This window comes from Melanaphis sacchari, unplaced genomic scaffold (assembly GCF_002803265.2).
Source record: "Melanaphis sacchari strain LSU unplaced genomic scaffold, SCAv2.0 Contig4_pilon_pilon, whole genome shotgun sequence".
NCBI lineage: Eukaryota > Metazoa > Arthropoda > Insecta > Hemiptera > Aphididae > Melanaphis > Melanaphis sacchari.
In genome coordinates, this window is record NW_020271335.1 from 2388618 (window position 1) to 2413260 (window position 24643).

Consider the following 24643-nt stretch of genomic DNA (forward strand, 5'->3'; position numbering starts at 1 on the left):
TTATAATACCTAAGCATTAAAATTAAATTTTTTTATTAAAATATTTGATATAATTTAGTATTGATTATTATGCTGTAAATAATAAATGATCATCGTTATAATTTACTTTTATAGGTACTAAGTGATATATTTTAGTATCGGCTAAAATTTTAAACTTCTTTAAAGACGATTACCATTTTTTTTTTTTTTGTGAAATATCTATAATAAGACATTTTAAAAGTTTTTGGAATAATTTAATAGTACCATATTGGTATAACTATTTTGATGAAAATATACTCGGAATACTTACTATTTTCATAAATATTTAAGTATTTATTTCAAATAATTTTTAAAGTATTTCATACAAGTTTTTTTTAAGTATTGTTACTCAATAATGATGAATTAGTTAAAAATATGCAAGTAGGTATTTTTTGAATTATTATTTATCAATTTATACTTTCTTCCTACAATTTTTAAAATAAGCTAGATAAACCCAAACACTCTTCATATTTTCAAGTTCACTAGGTTTTATTGGTTGGAATTTTTGGACAATTCTATACGAAATAGAAAATATTTGAAAGATATAATACAAGGAGAAGTGTACTGAGATAAAACTTTGTACTAGATATTTTTTCCCGTACTATTTTCACAGCCCTAGGGACTGAAAACGCTCGTTTACTTGTTTACTAGAAAATATCGAAAATATCTTTCGTCGATTTTTTATAAAATCTTATGTCGAATAGTCAGTATTCGATTCTTATAAATATAAGCTCTCAACATTTCAAATGTTTCTACTAATAATAATTTTAATAACTTATAGAGTAACAACGTTTATTTGAAAATTATTTGATTTTTCCTGAGCTTATTATTTCATAAAATGTTCATTTTTCAACAGAGAAATCAGCTTATATAATAAGTTATGTTTGTTTTCAGTGTTGTAAAAATTATTATACGATACTTTTTTCATTGTATTTCTAATCTTATATTTTCCCCCATGTAAAATTTCAAGAAATAAAATTCAATGTAAACTACAATTTTGTTTGTAAAAAAAAAATTGTATTTAATATTACCTTTAATAGTTTTATTCTTGTGTTTATTATTTATGACGTCCCTTTACGTCACACTACATCAGACTTGTAACACTAAATTTTCCTGCACTTGTCGTTTTATGCGTTTTGTTCTTGGCGTCTAACGATATTTTATAGAAACGCGTACTTTGAGTTTGACACGAAAACACAATACTATCACGTGCAAGGTAGTTATTTAGTATTGACACTGTCACATAGATCCTGATCACGGTACTATTTATACATTGTCAGTATACACTAAGCAATAACTACATGTTACTCTTTTAATATAATCTGGGTGGCTACTCGTGTTAATGAAATAATTCAATTGGGCTGAGGGAAAGTCTAATTATTTGTTTTAAAATAACTAGAAATAGATGTTATAGTATTAATGTTTCAAGTGATAATTTTCAGAGGAACGTTAGTTCGTTTTTTAGATTTTAGCGAAATGATGAATGTATTGATTTTACAATGATGTATTTTTTTTTATATATGTAGACACTTTTATAAAAAAACACTTCAATCTTCAACCTTGAGGTCGATTTTTGGTAGAAAATTGGATCTAGTTTGTATCATGATGAGGAGGGTTAAAATCCTCGGTTATAAGGTTATAACGTATATAAGTTAAGTACTTATTTATAATCATTGTATAGTTCAAAATGTTAGTATTTTTTTGGTTATATATTTTTTCTTGATTGTAAGTTTATTGTTTTATACAAAATGCTTATTATACACCATCGTGTGAATTATAAAACTTAAAAGTTTATTTTTTAAATTAATTTTTAAATTTTATGAGCAGAACGATATTTATATAACTCGTTCATATACTTAATGTTCTTTAGAAATTACTCCGAACGATGTGTTTTTTATTACTTAAATAAACTCTCTTAATTTTTTTTTTTTTGTCATAATCAAATTAAATTGTTATTTTGTCTCGTTAAAATCCAGTATACAGAAAAATATGGTATATTAGAATTTTTATGTTAAGAAATTGAAAATATTACATTACATTTTGCATTTAATGAATAATATTATGTATATATTGAATACCATTTTCAATTATTTTATACTGAACATTAATGATGATTCTAGATTCTATTATTTAGAATCTAAATACACAGCTTATTAGTTATTAAATATTACGAAATAGTATTAAATCTTTTATAAACTTTAGTGTTATAATTGATATACCTTTTTTTTTCATTTTAAAGTTTATTTTTTTTTATTAGATTAAATTCTAACTTATATCAGATTTAGAAAATGCATTTAATATATAATTGAATGTGATTTTAATGTGATATAATGTGAGATTTAAAATATAATAGGAAATATTGCGAATTATACATTTAAATATTATATACTTAAGTAAAAAGAGAAAATATTTTTAGAAAATTCCAACTTATTGTTTATTTTTATCCCTTTTTATTTTTAATTAAATATATATATATATATATATGCTTTCTGTGAATTTTTACTGATAATTACGTTTACTTAAGTACTATAAAATAAAAATAAAAGGTCAGCAAAAACAATTTTTAGTTTAAGCCCAAGGTAGGTAGTTTACAAAAAAACATAAAATGTATAATATGTGTTATATTATGACACCTTAATATCCAAAATTCAACTCACGTAACATATTTAAATTGCTTTCATTATCGACCGAAATGCAAATATATGATGATTTATTTAATCTTTTAGTTAAGTTAAGACATTTTTTTTTTAACTTTTTATTATACTTAACAATATGTTTTTCACAATATCGTAAAACGTTCTCATTATGTAGATATATAAACCATAAGAAATTATTATTTAAAGTATTTTTAGTTCTTAGTTTAGTATTATAAATTGTTTGGTATAGTTTTATAGTATTAAGTATATTTTATTATTTTGAAATACATAATGTTATAGGTAATATTAAAAGTACTTGTGGTGTTACCTAATTTTACTTACTTGACCGTAATTTTTATATGCATGCCAATTCACAATTTCATACTACTTAGTACATAATTATATTAATATAGTTACACGATTATTTTAAAAACATTTTTATTTAGACATTAAAATACAAGTATATAATTACTATAGAATATACATTTTATTCTTTCCGATGTTTAATAAAGTATTCAACAAAAATCTGATATAATATTTGATTAAATTAATTTAGCTTTTTAGATTTCTATATCATCATAGTGTATTAGCGTAGATACCAACATTGATAACATATAATAAAATATTAAATAATTATGGTATCAATGATGGCAATGGTGCTATAACGAATATTTATACTGTAATAGAATAACAAATATTGCTATTGTGTCGTTCATCTGTTATTATATTCGTTACCATGGTTACTAAAACCATAGTTGATTTTATAAAAAAGTATTAGATGATAATATTGGATAACCTTCTCGGAAACTAGACATTAAAATTTAGCAGTATCATTGTATTTTCTATTTTTATCGACTTTAAATATTTAATCAACTATTTTATTTTTTAGATGTATTATATGTATTTTGATATAGAAACATGTTCTAAAATATTTTAATAATTGAAACGATAAATTCATTTTGTCAATTTAATTATAAAATTGGTTAATACTTTATTGTTATTATTTTATAGTTTATTTTAAATACATGACACATTTTCTTAAAATATAAAAAAATACTTAACATTTTTTTAACCTATTTCTTAATGATACTTATTTTGAATTTTAATATTGTATTGTATGTTTATAATATTTGTCTTTTTCTACTTTGTATGTTTATTTTTTAATAAATCTTTGAACTTTTACAAATGCCATATGCAATGTTAAATGCCATATCAATACAACTTTTAATTCTTTAGATTTTAACTTTTAGTCGTGTAATCAAGCCTGGATTAAGATAATTTTTTAGGTGTTCATACACATAATACAAATATTGTTAACCTACAAATAAATATATTTTAGAAATAAAAAAAAAATTATATTTATTTGATACATTTTAAATATTGAAATAAAAATGTTATTTGTATAAATAATTTTTTCTCGCTTTTTTGGGAAGTAAATTCTTTAATTACACCATCAGTATTTATTACTTCCAAAACATCACTTTCTGAACACTAAACCATAAAGTTATTTAAATTTTCTTAAGTGTTTGTTCTATACTTGTTTTTTATACGAGCTAGTTTGGAGAAAGCTCTTTCAGCCGAACAATTTCCTATAGGTGTAGTTAGATATATTTTAATTGTAGTTGTACAAATTAGGAAAAGTGAATAATATATTTTTTTCATTGAAATGTTTCTAAATATAAAGGATATAAATCTGTTTGGCTAAAGAATATTATAACTAGCTTTATTATAAAAAACAGATTTTTAGCTTAATCTTTAATATCGCCTAGTGGTTAGTAATAACTAATAAATAATGTGTCAATCGTCATAACTCCGTAATCAATGATATTCACCGTATAAATACCATATCATCCTGCTAAAAATATGCGATATTGTTGATATTACGATGGCATAATAATAATAATAATATATATATATATTATAGTCATAGTCAATTTTAATGTATTTCATTAAAATATTTCTTATTTAATAAAAAAAAACGTGCGAACCGTCATGGGCTCACTATTGTTTGATAACCGTTGTGGGCTCGGCACTATTCTTAGCCCGGGCTTGGGTGTAACTATTATATTCACAGTTTTATGTACGTATATTATATATTATTATTATTATACATTACAATATTATGTGCGTGTACCTACAATATTAAGTCCCACAGTTTGATTTTGATTTGTTTGTTATAAACTAAACCATTTATATATATACGTACTTTACGTACTTACATATTATATACCTAGCAGTATAATAAGTATTCTCATTATGTGGTGTATTATACGGAAAAAAATACTCAACTTGATATTAATAATAATAATAATTTGGTTGTAGTTATAATATATTATAATAACATTATCATAACAAAGATGCTGTTTATAGTAATATCAATAAAATAAAATAAAATAAAATATACACATTACACATACATATATATAATTGCTTGCGATAGTTTTACACAGTATACATGATTGTAAAATAAAAATCTAGTGCTATGATTTCGGATGTGTAATAAAACATAATATTATAACAATACACTACCAGCTCCTCGATACAATAATAACAACAATGATGATGATATTAAAATATAATATTACATTATTATTAGTGTCGCAACTACATGTTGGGGGCCTGTATGTAAGAGTTTAACAAGAGGTCTTTAACTAACTACTAACAAGTCAATATAAATATGAATTAACTTCTTAACTATACGTATATTCATAGATATAATTTTATATCATTATATATACTATTTTTTTACTTAAAAAGCGAAAAAAATGATTTTTATTTTTTTTATCTGGGAATAAAAAGATCATACAATTTATAAAGCCATCTTAAACTCTAATAATCTTAAAATTACTAAGTGGAACCCTTTAAGTCTAGTAGTCATAAGACTATATTTCACTAAATAAATTATAGATAATTTAAATATCTTAAAAATCTTGTATACTAGTATTCCGTGAAGATTAAACTATTATTCGTAGTGGAGAAGTATCAACAGGATAAAAAATTATTTTATTACAATTTTTTTAGAAAATGAAAAAAATATTAAATAATTTGAGGTTAATAAAATTAAAATTACTCTAATATTAATAATTACAAATTAAATCTGTTAGGTTTCTGTTTTACTTTTTTCAATTATCATGTTACCTATAATGATAATTAAATAATAATCAATTTAATGATAACAAGGAGTTAATATTTAATAGATCAATGGATAAATAGTTGTAACAACTATAATATTAAAAATAATAGTGGCTTGTGGTTAAACGTATATAACCATGGTTCATGATAATGCAATTTTATCATTTAAATACTTTTGCTTTCTAGAAAAACTCAGTTGTCAACAATGTCATCTACTACTGTCTACAACTATTATTACGGATAATAATATCCCTTTCTCTGATTAATAAATACATTGTAAACTGACAATAAAGTAAGCTAAAATTGAGCTATAAAATTATTAAATTTAAAAGACTGGAGGTCCCCTCAAAACTTGGGGATCCGTGTGCGATGCACGTCTCGGGTAGTCGCGGCACTGAATTTAATATTTTTATGCGCCCAGAGGTAACAATATAATATATTTTATATTATAATATTGTTTGTACTATTTCAAGCGAACCACGGCATCAGATAATATGGAAACTACAAACTCGGTGGCTTTTATTTCCGATTTCGAGTACACGGCGGCGAGTAGGTTCCTCCGCCGTGAACAACATAAACATTAAACATAAAAAGTAAACACAATAATAATATCGTATCAGCTATTGCCCATTACATTATTATGGAGTATAGACACCGAGGCACAAGTGCACAACCGTCGTGTATTTATTTTTATTCCAATATTACAGCGAACGCGTGCGGGCGGCACCACTCGCCGCCAACGGTGTAGCCCGTCGAACGTCGGTCTGTCGTCGTCGCTGTCGCCGCCGCCGACGTTATCGCGGTTTACCTTTCCGAAACTCGTCCAAGGTCAATATCGTAGTAGTCGCAGTGGTCGTCGTAGTCGTCGTAGTGGTCGTCCGGCGTGACCGCGCCTAGCGCGCCCGCACAGGTTGCGACACGCGAAACCGGCGGCAGTCAGCTGTGCGTTAAATTAGCATAAACGCGCCGTGACGGTTAACCGCATTGTGTTAGCGGCCGCCGTTATTGTTGGATTGACCCAAAGACAATATTACGCCGTTCATAATAATAATAATAATAATAATAACAACAATAATAACGTATTCTTTGTGCGTGTGTCGATGCAAATGCACATTTTTCCTCCTCGTGATAATATTTTCCTCGTCACCTCCACTGCACCGCGGTCGTCTCGCTTCCACGACGAAGCACTAATATTTACACGTTTATGCGCGCGACGTCACTGGCAACCATAGTAATAATACATAATAAACCCATTACCGCTATATTATTATAACTCTATATTATATACCTACGCTGTACACATATCATATTGTTGTATAGCTATCTATAACGTCGTCGTTGTACACGACGTTGTCGTCCTTAAATTGTCTGTACCTATTATTGTTATAAAGTACCAATAAATACAACACATAAGACGTATTATCGTGCTTATGGTCATGAGTCATGACTTTTTTAATTGATTATTTTAAGCAATTTATTAAATGTAAATCGTACAGTAATTTTTAAGAAAAAGATCACGGGTTTGATTGCAAAAACACTACTACGCGAGTATAGAACTACTATATTTGGGTTAAAAATAACAATTTCTTAAAGTAAATAGTATCATAGATAGCTATAGTTGGGATTTCGTAAAATATTATATAAGAGGTATATATCTATATAATACAGCTTAATTAACTTGGCGTGCAAAATAGTTGCTTACAAACGAGATAGTATACTAAGAAAAATAGGAATTTGATAAAATTAACTTCCTATCCAATTTCTTCTAAATCTCGGTGAAATATTTTAAAAACAGAGTGGATATTTTTAATCGTCTTTAATATGTATACTAAAATTTATGATTATAAAATAGGTTAAATAGGTATCAGTATTATAATACAAATCTGAAAGATATTTAACTATGGATTTAAAATGTTCTTGATCGAGACCTGAATATTAAATAGTAATGTAGTAAAGATACCATATTTTTAATACCTATTGTAAATTAATAAGATGTTGTTAATAAATTAAACCTGCTAGGTTCCTATATAATTTTATCTATAACAAATTTTTAAATATTTATTTATGTTTCTATTATTATATAAAATAACATAATATGAAGATTGTGTTTCAATATTTCATTATTCTCAAAAAAGTACGGCATTAAACAAATTATAATATGTAAAAGTATACAATATCATTATTATATCAGTTATAATATTGGAATTCTGCGTTAAAGAGTTCTTTCAAGAAATCTTTTAAGAAGAGTGTAATGGAATTTTAGTGCTTTTATAAAAATGTCCTTTCAAAGTAATTGTTGATACATCTAAAACACTTATTAAAAAAAACTATTAATTGTGTTATCAAGTTATACATTTTGTTAGCCAAGTGCTTGTTTTTGTTTCAGGTATAATATTTTTTATGTCTGTAGTAAATATTTATGAAAATATTTTTATTGCTTAATAATCTTTGTAAATAATATACATACTTGAAAATTAAACTTGGTTCTTTAATTGTTTTATTTAGGTCAAGACTTACCTATAACAAAAAATTCGAAACCATATTAAAGTCATTCAATTAGATTGTTTTGTTGTAAATAATACTCGTATAGGGGAAATAAAGATAAATACTTTAAGCCAAACATTTAGCATTGTTGAACTTAAACGTTGAGCATTTTAAAGTTTTTTTTTAAGATGTTAGTTAATTATGTTTATTAATTAATAAATTACATTATATTTGTTTGGTATGAACTATAACAATTGTAAAAGAATCATTGAATATATGTCATATACTATCATACATAATATATAAAAATATGTATTTCATGTATTTTTAGTTTAGATCTAGATATATTTTAATATAAGCAAAGTACCTACCAACAAACTCAAACTATAGTTATTTTAATATTAGCTGAAAATGTATTGAACTCAACTTTAAATTTCTGCTATATTGTACACCTAATTTAAACATTTTATAAGCCATAGTAATATTGAAAGTAAAAAAAAATGATTTGAGTTAAAAATAAATAAATAAATAAATACGATATAAGTAATATACGAGTAGGTAGTTCATTGTGATTCTATGTTAAATATCTTTTAGGCTTTTTAAAGTATAATTTTATGTATCGTTCGTTAAAATAATTATATTTTTATTTAAAATAAAAATTATGATAAAAGATAAAAAGAACTAAGTAATATTGGAAATTCGTATGTAAACTAACGAAATATACTATTAACAAAAATTTGGTGTTTGTTTTAATATAGGTATGCTTTTAATCAATTAATTATTAAATTATTAAAATAAAACACAATTTTTTATTCTTGATAATATTATATTCATCATTGTCAAATTCGATTGTAACTTCTATTCCTTTAATACTTACAAATACATATTTTTTTTTATTTTTTATGCCATTCCATAAAACTTCCAATATATTTTCTTTTCGTTTATAAACTAACAGCCAACATTTATATTAAATTAAATTAAACTTATTTGTTGCGTCATGTTTTTATTCAATAAATAATGAATATAATATTTTTTATAAGACTATAAACATTCAATGCCTTGATTCTATGTACCCGTATATTTTATTTAGTCATTAGTCTTATACATAAGTATAAAATACTTAACTACAATATTGGTATAAGTAGTTCTATTTAGTATCCTTACGTGTATGTACGCCGTATGGTGATATTTTGATGATATTTATGTTACTAACTGATGATTACCTAATTACTTAAGTTTTGAAAACAAAGATAGAGTTTTGCATTGTTAGAAATATAATTTACTAGTGGGTATCATACAAGACGACTATCCTAAGTTTCTAACAACTAGTAAATATAAAGTAATATTAAGTATGTTAAAATAAAACACATTTTTTGAAAATACCCAATCAAATGTCACGTAGCAAATAAAATGTTTTTATAATGTTTGGTGGCTGAGGTGCCTTCTCTGGGTGACTTATCTACTCACGTCTACTGATTCTTTACCTCCATCAAATTTACTTATTATACAAATTGTGAATTGTCATATTTTAAATAGGTAAGTAAAAAAAAAAAAAAAAATGTAAGAAAAAAATATATGTTGCAAATTAATTTTAATATAACATACATTCACTAATATTAAAAAACTGTATTAAATATTATAATTCATTTTTTTTTTTTAATATTAAGATTTTAAGATCTTAATTTATTTTCAATTATAATATTAATTTAATAAATAATAGTTGTATTTTTTTATACCTACAAATTATATTGTATTTAAAAGTAATGAATATACTGTCTATTATGTTTTTAATATAATTTATGTGCATTTACCCGTACATTTTATTTGATCTAACGATTACACTAATGTGGGCAGTTCTTTGTCTTTAATAATATACATGAATGTAGGTATCTATAGTATATCACCATATATTACATGTTCGTGGTCATGTATATTATATTAAAATTTAAAACATCTAGGCCATGGGTATTGTGCATAAGCAATTATTTATTTTTTAAAAATTAATTTAATAATTATTTATTTTTATAAATTATATAATTTTACCGGAGTCCATAGGTATATTGTAATTTATATTAATTTATTTTATGGTAATTTTTGATGTTCCATTGTTAAATACCAGTTCCAAATATATAAAGCTAATGATGATTTAGTTATACAATGTAGTAAATTTAAGTTTCAATTATATACAACTCTGAAATATGTTATTTATTGCCAAAATAATATTTAAATTTAATATAATACTTATAATTGTTAAAAAATAAATAAGTATTTATTTAAATTAAAAAATTAAAAATAGAAGCTTTTACAAGGAAAAAAATTATGAAGTTATTTTTGTGTTCATTTTTTTTATATATTTTTATAATTTTTATGTTTATTACAAAGTCATAAAAATTCAATTATTATTTTTGGTCTATAAAAAATATTTATTATCTGAAACTGCATTAAATATATTATTTTTTTTTACTAAAAAGTATAGTTATTATCAGCTTTAAAAGAATTATAGCTGAAGCAGAAAAAAATATGTATTTGTTTTGAATTCTGATTTCCAATGTTATAATTCATTACTTACAAAAGTATAACAATAATTATTATAATTTTGGTCTAATATAGTAATCGTACATTTCTCCCCTTTTCTACGCTTCAATTAACAGCAACAAAGATTAAATTAAGATCTTCAGAGTGATTACTTTTATGCGATTTAGTTGTTGGCTATATGTCATATTCTCTGTTCCTTCTGATGGGATTTATTGGCTACATCCGCAATCCTCGTGCACAGCAGTAGTATATTTACAATAACAAGAAACTAACATTATTTTTACTGACAATATAATATGAACATTATTCGAGTACGTTATGCAATGGGTTTACGTTTGCAAACACATTTAGTTTATCCTATTTTTCTAAAATAACATTATTATGCTCTTACGTTAGATTATATTTTAAATTATTCATGCATTTATTTTTACCTTTAAAAAAAATTATCATATTTTTAATACTTGATAATAATCTCTCTCTAAATCATAATTTTATTGTAGTGTAATAATATACGTATGTATTATACAGAACTGAACAAATTATTACTGTAAGCACACAAATTGATTATAAAATAAAGCTTTATTTCACAGTAAATTTTTAATTTGATAGGTCTTATAAGTAATATACTTACATAATAAATGTATAAATGTATATATAAACATATATATTATGCATTAGATTTTAACAGTATTTATAGAATGAACAATTATTAGGAAATCTAAAGTTTACAGATAAATTACATTATTCTGTAAAGGATTATGTTATAATTAAAAATATTATTTACGTTTGTAAAATATATTTTAAAATAGTCTTAAAGCCCTTTAAAGTTTTAAATGTGACTGAAAAAAAAATTAAATATTTTGATACCACTTAAATTTATAACCAGTTAACTTTTTGAGCAGTTTGAATTTTAAAAACGTATAGTTTTATGACTTAGGTATATGAACCACACTATTATTTGCAGTTTTGGATAAATAAAACGTTATAGTGCACTAGTATATAATTTAACCGTATTTGGTATCAACAATAATTAAACTCTTATGGTAGGTATTTAGAATAATATGTTTTCAATATTTTAAACAAAGATATAAGATATACCCAAAAATATTAATTGACATGCGCGTTTCGTTGTTTCTACGATAGAAGCATTAGTGAAAAATGATCGGTTGATAAATGACTTTGATTTTTAACCGTCGTCATCATTACCATTGGTGTTGCGCTGCTGCTAAATACATTTTACTATTGTATTCAAGGTCGTATCCATATCAACTTGTCGAAACAACATATCATACCAGTATATTATGCAGTTCATTAACCCGAATGCGAAACTCTTCGAACCACTTCTTCGCTAATTGCATATTATAATATTTTTCCAGTCAAATTGGAGTTATTATATCTTCCTGTAACCCACCATATTAAACTTAATTCGTATTTGCATTATTCCCGCTGTAGCGTTATTTGTATTTGCATGCTCACTATATATCGCGTTATTCGTATTCGCATGACTATTATTTTTTCTACGGATACATTATTATAGGAATCGAGTTTCATCATAACCGAATCATGTTCGCAGTGCCAATTATTGCTGTCTACGAGTATGAACACGTGTAGGATTTACACAATAGTTGACATGAATACACGTAAAAATAATACATAATATATCTAGCATGTAGATATGTATTGTTGTACAATGTCCTAGTGAATAAACTATGTTTTTAATTTCCCCATCATACTGCTACTAAAAAAGTAAAATTATGTCAACAAAAATTTCGTTGTGCACGTCTCGCATCACATCTTCACAAAACTGTAACGAATTAAATAAATAATAGCAATACGATCTTACGATCTTATTGAACATACTAATATTTCATTGTAAACAACTAAAATGTTATATAATAGTCGTTAAATTTATATTCTAGTAAAAAATATTATATAATTATATTCAAGAGCTCTTGAAAAGTTGGTGTTTATACTTCCATATTATATTTCATCTTTAAATTGTATAACCACTTTATAAGTCTAGTGATGAATTATATAGAAAACAAATATCTTTGTATAATCCATATACAATGCGTAATGAAAAAGTTTTGAATAAAAAACAGACTACTCAATTTATAAAACGAAATGAAATATTTTATTTTATTATTGTATTTTTTCAGGAATTTCTTTGTAAGCTGCTGGACCAAGAATCTATGCCATAAATAAATGTAAGTTATGTATATTTTACAAATAACTTAAAATGATTATAAATTATAATCAAAAATTTATTGTTAAGTAAGGCTAAAATATATTTACAAAATTATGATGGAACAATTTAAATTGAATAATAGCAAGAATTTTGAGATTTTACAAAGAACTGAAAAAAATAATCATTAAAACTTCTTTAGTGAAAAAATCTCCAGATGAGTTTTTTAAAAGTTTCGTCCATAAATCACAATTTTTTGTGTGGTGAAAAATCTAATAGATTATGTGAACAGTTGTAGACTGTAGTATAAACTGTAGAGAAGTCTTCTTATCTTCGGAAGTTAATTATGTCTGTATTGAGTTTGACTGTTAGTTACGTCTGGATAATAAAACTAATTTTATTATTTTTTATTTTTTTAAATATATATAAATAAATAATTTATTAATTCAACAAGTAATTATACACAAGTATATAATGATTAACGTGCTTATAATAATATGAATATAATTATTAATTTATAGGATAATTTTTTTATTGGAATTGATTTTATTATATTATATTTTTTTATATTGATTTTAAAAGTTATCACGAAATCACAGAAATGGATCGTCGAATTCATGTTGAATTTTATTATATTTTAAGCTGGCTGTAGTATTTCGTAATATATCACAGGTATAATACTTCGCTGATCGTAAAATACAGCAATAATTTTTAAAATGTTTAATACTATTATTTTTGATTTTAAAACTTATAGTAGGGACTAATGGATTATAAATTGGTTATAATTTTTTACAAAAGTAGTAGTGTGTGAAAACTAAAATTTAACGGAAACCCTACCGAGTAGGTAGTTATTAGTTTATTAAAGCTCGCTATATTATTATATGAGAAATTGAGAAATAAATTTTGATAAAGGTGAAGTTATTTTTACGTTAGGTAAAAATTAATATAATATATTTTTATTCAAAGTATAGTTCATAGTGGTTTAAGGATACAAACACTTCGATAAAAGACTAAATTAAATCAAATTTTGATTAGAGTGCATAAAAGTTTTCAAAAAAATAAATAACCAACTAGAAAATTATTAAAGTTGTAATTTAAAAAAAGAAGTTTGTATCTCCTTGGTTACTGCTTTAAATGGAAAAAAAAATTCTAAGTATTTGAAAATATGGTTATAAAGTAGCCATACTTGAAAATAATATAGTAATTAATAATACTCTAAAGGATAAAGTGGGGTGAGCGCGCTTGGTGAATCACTCTGTGTATATACTATTTCATAATTTTATAATATCTCCATTAATCCTGTATTTAAACTTAACAAATATAAACTAAATAAAAACATTCTATTTTAATTTAAAATTTTAATTAAATTTATTTTGGCATCAATCTGATTTATATTTAAGTGTTTGTTTTTTTTTTTATGTGTATATCTTTAATATTTCTAAAATGTATATAATGTTTTTTTTAATTACATCATTAAAAATACGAAAATTGTTTACGAAATAGCACAAGTAATACGTTGTATGCATAGAATAATTATTTTACTAAAAATTATACTTCTTTTACAAATGCTAAGATTTTAGTAGTATTCACATACACATAATTAAAGTAGTACATCTCATTAATTTTTAAATTTTACATTTGATAATTGTATAACCAGTATCGGTTAACAATTTTGTAATTACATAATCGTATGTGAATGTAACTATGTATGTACCTCATATACATTTAATTGAAAAGTTTTATCGAACAATACATGATAATCGATAAAAAAGAAATAAAAGAATAATAATATAATTTATTCTTTTGACTTTTTAGAAATTATAAATTGGTACTGGAAATTTTCTTTACATAATGAGGATAATTAAAATGTGATTGTTTCAGTGGATAAGTTGAATTTTTTTTTGTAGTTAAAGGTAACTTTATAGTTCCTGGAAAAAAAAATAATCAACAAGGATATTAAAAATAGATTTACATGAAAATAAATTATCAACAATTAATTTTTTTCAATAAAAAAATATAAAATATAAAATGATTATTGATTAACCATTGTTTTATAACAGTATCATAATATAATCATAATATATTAATAAAAAATTAATACTCTTAGATTCTGATTTTTGGTAGAATATTGAATTTAGTTTATACACATAAAGTTAAAAATGTTCAGTAATTATTTCAATTAAAAGAAAAACGAAAAAAATAAATTGGAAACAAGAATATTTACACAATACCGCAGATTTTTATGGACATTGTGTAATTTTGAAAATATTTTAGGGGTTTTTGAGCTTAAAGACACTTAAGATTTTTGACAATTTTTAGTTTATTATGTATAGATAATATTGTAAATAGATTTTATGCTGGCTTAAAAAGCTTAGTAATTAAATACAAGGTTACTCATAAAATGTTCTTTCTAAAAAAAAAAAAAGTTGTGTATATATCTATATCAATTCAAATTTTTGTAAAATTCACTATAGTTTTTTTATTTTAATTTAAAAAATATTATTCATAGGTGTTTGAAATTTTTCACTACATTATTATTATTATTATTATATTAGTTATACACAATAATAATATTTAAAAAAATATTAGAGTAATTTATATTCTAATCCGTATAACTAATTTAAATATATTACAATATAAAAACAATCTTTAAAAATATAAACCGCATCCGCTTCAATCTTTTTTTGAATACAATGATGTATAATTACCGAATTTATTTTCAATATATCTATATTTATTTATTAAAAAAAAAATTACATTCAATACCTAATATACGTATAATATCAGGGTGATTTTCTTAGTTTGTTTAAAGCTGAAACTATTAGCGATCTGAATTTTTGCATTATTTTTTGTATAATTGTTATTTATATTTTATAAAATAGTTGTGTTAGTACTTAATATTTAATAATTTAATTTTTTAAGACATTAAATCATGATTATAATCTATTACTATCAAATTCCATTAAAAGTAATTAATAAAGATTTTATAATTAATTTTTTTTTAATAAAGCCAAAATAAATGATTTTATTATGTTAAGTTGTAGACGTTAAGGATTGGTTGTTTGACGGGATGGTCCTAGTGGCCGATAATACCCAAGAAGAAGAAAGAAGAAAAGACGTTATTCTGTCATATTATAAATTCCAAGTCAAAAAATTAAAATATTTATATAAACAACTACTGACAGAATATAAGGACTGAGTATTGTGTACTCATTTTGCCTCACTTAGTTCATTGTTTTGTCATAAAATTTTAACATTTAAAAAAATAATAAATTATTACACTCGTGGTGTTCACATAAAAAATTGTGATTTAGAATTTTTTAAATTGATGAAAAATTTGTTTGTTCTATATAATGTCAAATCTAATACTAAAAATTATACATTTTACCAAATTAAATTTATAAATAAATAAAAGTTTATAAATTATCATTATTTGTGAAATAAAAATTATTTTTTAATTTTGTAATATTATTTCTTAAATCACAGTTTTATTTTGTCTATACTAACAAACCTTTGTGTACTCAAATTGCTTGGCCATAACTAATTTTAATAAAAATTGTATTCATATCGTTTATTACTTATTAAACACAATATTATATACAGTAAAATCTATTCAAATATTTCAAATAAAAATAAATTCTCTAGATCACTCTTGTCCACACTTCGATATTTAAACCAATTGTAAATTTCAGTTATGAGATTATTTGAATATTTTGGGACGTTTTAAATTGAAAATGCGTTTAGCAGATGACTATAAAAAAAATACATCTTTATGAAATAAGTTTGAATTCAAAATAGTTCCAGTTAGGTTAAAATGTTATGAAATATTATTTTATGTTGTGCAACAATATGCATAAGGTAACTTCTTTTATTACTACGCTTATTTAAAGTTGCAATCTGATAGTTACATTAAATCTCAAAATATTAAATAATATCTTCATTAAGTAAGAAAACTCTTAATTTTTTTTTTAACTCGCATATAGTAACTTAATATCATTAAAAATTTTATTTCATAAATAACTTTTTGTTTTTATAGTTATATCACTATACTATGTCTTGTTGGAGTTCACATGTTGTTTTGTGTGATTAACATTAAAAGTCACGTGTATTCGCTTTTATCCTTTAGTCGGAAGTTTAAAAGCAGAAATGCATCCGGTTAAAATACGTCATAGAAGCGTCTTTCATTTAACTTTAAATCGTAACACAAGGTTCTATGCCTTTGCTCATTATACTCTAAAAAACTTTCTTGTTTGAGCAACTTTTCAATATTATGAATTTATCCATGAATAGTATTAGATTTTTTAAAGGAATTATCACGATTGTGTACTTATGTCAATTATAAATGTATTTGTTATCATTGACCAATCTAATTTTGAACTACAGGAAACTGTAGAATAGGTTTTAATCAAAACTTTTTACGACTATCTTATCTGTTCTTAGAGATGCACACTTTTTTCAAACAAATGAAATTAAATTCACTTTTATTGTGTAACTACTAGTTTATAGTATAGGTAGGTAGTATTAAAACAATATTTATTGTACGTGTCGTAGTAGTTTTGAACGAATGAATGAAAAAAGTTTTAAATGAATCGGCGTTTTTTCGAAAACTTAAAAATTGCATAACATTGTACAAATATTAATACATTTTCATAACTAAATTTTGTAATTTATTCTAAAGCATATTTACCAAATATTATTTCGTTTTCTCATGATGGATTTATGCACGCGTAGTATAACGTTTTTTAAAATTAAATATTTTAAAAGGACTTATTATAGTAGTAAATTATATTAGATTGTTAATAGTGTTGCTAGTTAAAATAATTTTATAAAGTTCAAAAAAATTAAAATTATATAATTAAAAATGTAAATTTTTAAAATTATAGCAATAATCTTATTTGTAATTAGAAAATGTCCAAGATAGAAATATTATCATGATAAATACGCTAATTTTGCATAAAGACCCTTAATTAAAGTTTTTTGTGTGTTATTAATTTATACTTTTGTTTTGAGACATTTGAATGTTATTAAATATATGGTAAAATAGTTAAATCAAAAGGTTGTTTGGATAAAATTTTAATGAGATGCATATTATAATATGATAAAATATGTATATTACAATTAACAATTGTATTTTTTCAGTATATTATATTAATATTCAGCTACGCAACATAAGTGCTTTATTCAATTAATTCTTGATGGTAAATTTTTTTTCTTAATTATTTTTAAATGAAATAGATTTCCTGGAAAAACAAAGTAGACTCAATTGAAAAAATTAAATATTAATTGTAAAAAAGATGTATCTATAAATAAAATAACAATATATCAATATATTATCAGTAATAATATATAAAATTACTTTAAATTAAGGAAATACTTTCTAGTGTTAAATTGATACCGAATATACATTTTTAACATAGGTGTTTGTAAAAATAGATTATTAATAATAACTATTGCATACATATAATTTTTATTTTAATTCTACAATACCTAGCTAATTTAATTTTAAGTTTTTTTTTTATTTAACTAAATTAATTGTTATAAATGTGATGATATTTTTTTGAATAATAGTTGTAATTAAAATATTAATGACGTAATAACACGTTTATAATTTATTTGTAAAATTGAAGTTATATAGTCTTATAGTCCAAAATATGAATAGTTATTCACGGTATTTGTATACTGTAGACAGTTCTTCAAATAAATACGTATAAATCTTTTTATTACTTTTGTTGAAAATAATTTATTAAAATAATAATTTTATTAAACTAATATAAGATTTAACTTTTTTAGATTTGATTATAGGCTTTTAATTTGTTTGTTTTTTTATTACTGGATACCTATCCGTTTATAAATTAGATCTGTTTTAATTAGATATTTTTCTGTGATGTTTGGCTAATATTGGTCTTACAAATAAATAAATTCATCTTATTTATCTATTTAACAATTATAATTTAAAAAACCTTAAATATCGAATATTGGACGAAAGTATATTTTATTAAAAATATTTCAATATTTCTATTGTTTAGTATATTATTATTATCAATTATATCTTAATTATATAGAGTTCTAAAAATAAGTTATTGCTGTTTAAATTCTAAATTTAGTTTCCTTCTTTTTTTTTGTAAAGGTTCATATGACATTTTGTAATTAAAGTTTATGCTGAGATTAAGATTACAAGAGTTGATATATAGCATGTTTATTGTGTTTATAACTTTCGGATTATAGTTCGTGTCATATCATATTATTTTTCAATTTAAACTTATTATAAAAGAATTACAACTTTTATACAAAAATAGGTTTATATTTTAAGTACAAAAATGTTATTCTGCAAATGAAAATTATTAATTATAAGATTTAGAATTAAGTATTCTAAACATAATATCTCGAATAAATAAATTAATGAGTTAACTCATTATTTTAATATTAGGGAATATGTACTGAATTTGATTTTAATGTTTAGATTTAAACTTCTTTTGTTTCAAGTTGTCCATTGTTTATTTATTTAATAGTGAGCACTGAACTTAACATGTACTTACCTGAAATAATTGAAAGTATCTTTATATTTAATATGCAAATTTTATTGTTGATATTTTTTAAATAATACTAAAGATTAAAGTATTATAATTCGAGCATTCTATTAAAGTGTATCATTTGCAAGTTAAGATTTAATCAATAACAAACAATTACCTTAAATACGATACTTTTGTGAAATAATTATAATTTTATTAGTATTTCAGGTATAGATTTATTAATGCCATTGATATAATTACACAATTTCTTCTGCTTATAAAATGAATTATGTTTAACAGAGAGTTGGTGTTTATAAAATATAAAATTTAAAGACACATATAAAATGTTCGCGTTTTATATTAATTTATATAAATGCATATTGTCTTATGATTAAACATTTTGGCAATAAACTGCAATTCAATTTGATTTAGTTTTAAATTTAAAAATATTTAAGTTGGTATATCGATAAAATTCAATCATTTGATTTATTTAATATTTATTATATTTATTTTTGTACAAAAATTAAGATCTTCATATCGGTTTATTAATTCATTTTTTATGTCCTATGTAGTAATAAATTTCCAAAATAATAAGATAAATAGTTATCATTGGAGACTTAGATACTAACCATGAGAAACATGAGAATCATATATATAGCTACATACTAAGGATTTATTAAAACAAGACATTTTATATATAATAAATATAACTAACTATTTAAAAGTAAACCATTATCAAGTTATAAAGCATAGTTTAAAATGTACAAAATGAACAAATCAAAATCAAACTACAATCTTATACTCATTGCATTTTTACAAATATGTCAGCAGTACGCTTTAATATTATGCCTAAGCTAAAAATGTATGTACTCGTACTTTAAAAATATGTTTCCTAACAATCATTTTTTTATACATACGATTTATTATTATTTAAAATATAATATTACAAGGTAAAACACATGACTATCCTGAATGAATGAGTGAAGCGCGGCAAGTGTCAAATATCCGGTTCCTTTATAATTTCTAGCGTACTTTATTTGTAAGTGGATAATCGTTTTTAAATAACAAAATCGTTTGAATGATCTTAATATCGACATTAGTTAATACGGATAGTGAAGTTATTAGTTATACACATATAAGTAATCAGTTAAATTTAATACCTACCTGTTTACTAATAAACTATTTTTTTTATCTTTTATATAGTAAAATATTATTGTATTTGTTTTAATAAAACCTTTAGCTTTACTCTACTCGGTGAAGAAATTAGATAAAGTAATCTTCTATATCATACCACCATCTTTGTATCTACTGAATGAACTCAAATACACGTAGAAAACATTTTTTAATGAAAATCTAAAAGTTTGTTTCAAGTATAACAACTGTATATTGAAGTAGTTTTAAACTTCTTTTTATTTATATTTTTGATCATTTATCTTTTACACCACTGTATTATAATAAATAATATAAATCCACTTAAATGTTTGAGTATCAACTACATATATTTTTTTGCCAAATTTACTTTTTAGAATAATTTTTGCATTATATTTTCACAATAATTAATACTTGTTAAAAATAGAAACAAAATCGATTAATAATATCTATAATATATGGTGTAATATTTAAAGATAAAATTACTATTGCTGTTTTATAGAGTTAATAACTTAAGTTATAGTAGACATTAAAATGTATGCTTAATAGTTAATGTAACTTAGTTAAACAAAGTATATTATAAATGTGTTCATGTATTTATAAATATTAGTTCTTACACAATTTACCAAATTATTTAAATATTTTTACTTCATGTATTCATATTGTGTATATTAATATTTTACAATATATTTAAAATTTAACTATTTTTAAGATTTAAAAGAAAAAAAAAATTATTTGTTTTTAATGCAATCAATTATACATTTTTTCTTAGATGGTATTATTTTTAATGAACAATAATTTTTCTGAGAATTTTAGATTATAACAAAAAAACGTTTTAATAAAATTCTGAACAATTTTTGGCTAAAATATATATATATATATATATATTTTTAAAATTAATTTTCTAATCATATAGTTTTCGTGTTTAATGTATCAAGAACAATGACATTTGTATCATTGTTGTACTGTATTCATATAAAACAAAATAAGTAAAGTACCTACTCTGCAATGTCTCAATATATGAAATGCTGACCATTTTATAAAAAATTACTTCATAAGAAAATTAAAGACAAACAAATAATCTTGATGTCTTAAGCAAACTTGATACATCTATAACAAACCATAATAATATATATTATGTTTGGTATAAGGTTCAAATAATATTGACAATTGTTGTTGATATTTACCAATTTGTGTATATATTTTGTTAAAAACGTCTAAACGAATGTCGCAAAAATATTGTTCTGTGTAACTCACTCAGTGGTCCTAGGTCATACTGTTTTTCACACTAAATTCCATTATAGTATTTGGTTCATTACACCTGGATGTAAAAAATACCAGTAAATATAACAGCTACTCGTGATTGATTAGCATAATTGTATTAAAACCCAAATGCGGCTGAATTGGCAAATTATGACGAATCGATTTGATCTAGCTAACTTAATATTACAATTTCGTAATACTACTATAGTTAACAATTACGATATTTTTTTTATTTCTGAGTGTGCGTGTAACGACGAACTAAATATGTATGCATTGATTCTTGTTAACGTTTCTTAGATTATAACCCCAAGGACTTATTGCCTGTCGAATCGATTGTTCGCCCATAAATAATTTACAGCACCCCTCAAAATAAACCACAAGGAATTATTTTATCAAGGATATTTTTCCCTATTTTTATTATTTGACATTTTTTCTCAGGACTTTGAGTTAAAAGAATTTTACGAATAATTTTATTTATAACACATCTCTTATTACTTGTTATTTGCTTGTCGTGCGCCCGTGTACGATCAGGGACGAAGATAACTAATTTTTCCATTAATTTAGTGCTTAAGAACAGCATAATATTGTGATTGGCTATAGATAAATATTTGCTTCCCATTTCTAGACACCTGTCAGCAGTGGTGGATAGTGATAATTTATAAGTATTTGAGTATTTAATAAATTCATGGTTACTAGAGTATACTATAGATTCGTCAATGTTTCACAGGCTGTCATCTCTATTAATTTATGATTATTAATTATAACGCGAGAAGAGTCAAGTATACATATTACATGCAAATTATTGGCCATACACAACATTGCACGTTTTAATGATATTCATGAGATCTGCCAACGGCCGTTATCTCCACTGCGATAGGGTATTATAATAATAGGTACATGAACAGATTTGACCATAACTCAATCATTTTGGGAGACAATACCAAAAACCGTTCAACGTTCGACTACCACTTTGATTGTTCCATAAATGATTGCGATTCGTTTAGCCCATTAAGGTGTTACTCAAATAAATTATGCTACCAATACTGCCCATACCGGATATACAACTATAATATTGTTTAATTGTTTTCTCGTTTATTAGGTAAATAAGTGGAATATATATATATTCCACCAATCCAAATTAGAACCATCTTTATGTGAATAATTTACTTTTTTAAACTATCTTTTAATTTATACTAATGAAATTTGTGTTTAGTCTTATTGATATTCATTGCATTCAATATTTTGTGTGATGCATAAATATTTTATGACTCGTCCATTTTAAAAATAGTATTATATAAAAATATAAATAATTATTAACTACTAATAATGTACAATAGATCATATATTATTTTGTAGGTATTTTTTTCAACTATTTTTATCTATAATATATACTATTATTGTTGTTTACATTTAATAGTTATAATAGCTAATTTTACTTTTTTTAATTAATTGAAGGATTTTATTCGATTCCTTAATACATATGTTTTTATCAATGTAATGAAATAGGTACATTTAAATAATAAAATTAACGATTTATGTGTATATGCAGTAATTATTCAGTATTTACTACCACCATTTCAATTTATTCAAAAGTATATATTACAGTTTTGTAAACTATTTTATTTTTACAAATGAAAAATTAATATTAACCTATTAATAATAAATATTCAACGGGTAAATTTACAATTTTTTTTTTTTCATTTAAATTTAAAACGCATATTAAATTTGTAAGTAGTAATTAATTAGGTCATCCATATTATATGTAAGTGATGTATTCGATAGTATTTCCTTATTTAAAACAAAGAATCGTTAGAATAGAGTTAAAATGTTATGATTGTTTAGATATAAGGTAGAAATATATTATTGAGTGATTTTTTAGGAAATATGGAATATATTTATTATTTATTAATATAAAATAAGTAAACATTAATTAGATCTTATATTTTGTTTACTCTAAAAATAAAAAGCTAAAAAAGTTGAATCTAATTATTATGTAGAGATGTTTTCGTGGTGATGGAATTCATCATAGGCCATAGTACTTATTGTATTAGTTAAGTAATTATCCGACCTTCGAAAAACATCAACAAAACAGTATCTGTGTGAATTTCGATTTTATTATTATTTTTTCATCTAATAGCCCATTATTATAAACTGATTTCTAACAAGATATCTGTAAAAAAAAAAATCTTAAAACCATACAGCTTGTTAGTCGTCTCTTAGGCTCTGGTTTCGTCACGTCTCTTACTAACCATTTCCCCACCATTAGTTCCAGTCCAAACTTCCAGTCACGTATCGAACATTAGGTGAGTATATCACAACAAAATCACAAACGCATTCATTGCGACCACTGTAGTAACACACTGATCTATAAACATACGTATACGCAAATACAATATCATGTTGTAGTATAGTAATACGCTGCTTTTTGATGACATTGTTCGTAATGTGTTGTTCTTTTGATTTTTGTTTTTAGCGTTAAACCATAGTACACAGTCCGGATCAGCTGATTGGGGCCATCATGATTGTCAACATTCACATTGGTCCGGTTGTACTTCTTTTAATTAACGTCATTCATAATGGTAAGTTTATTTATAGTTGTTATTTCTTGTAAATTTGGCTATTTTAATTTGACTTGACAGTTCACAGAGAATATTTCATAATTTTAATTCAGTGTTGCACTCAGGTATTTAAAGTATTTGCGAAACTGTTGAAGTTATTGGAACTAACAGTTT

The 24643-nt window shown here is 23.3% G+C and overlaps 1 protein-coding gene across 1 annotated transcript in view; it reads left to right on the forward strand.

Moving 5' to 3' along the window:
* The window catches only part of LOC112599157 (Ig-like and fibronectin type-III domain-containing protein 1), a 95194-nt gene that overhangs the window by 29873 nt on the left and 40678 nt on the right, over positions 1 to 24643 (forward strand). Inside the window, exons 2-3 of the mRNA XM_025345937.1 lie at positions 12965 to 13012; positions 24385 to 24490. Of these exons, the coding sequence (XP_025201722.1) occupies positions 24430 to 24490 (61 nt within the window). The 5' untranslated portion in view covers positions 12965 to 13012; positions 24385 to 24429. The remainder of the gene's footprint in view (positions 1 to 12964; positions 13013 to 24384; positions 24491 to 24643) is intronic.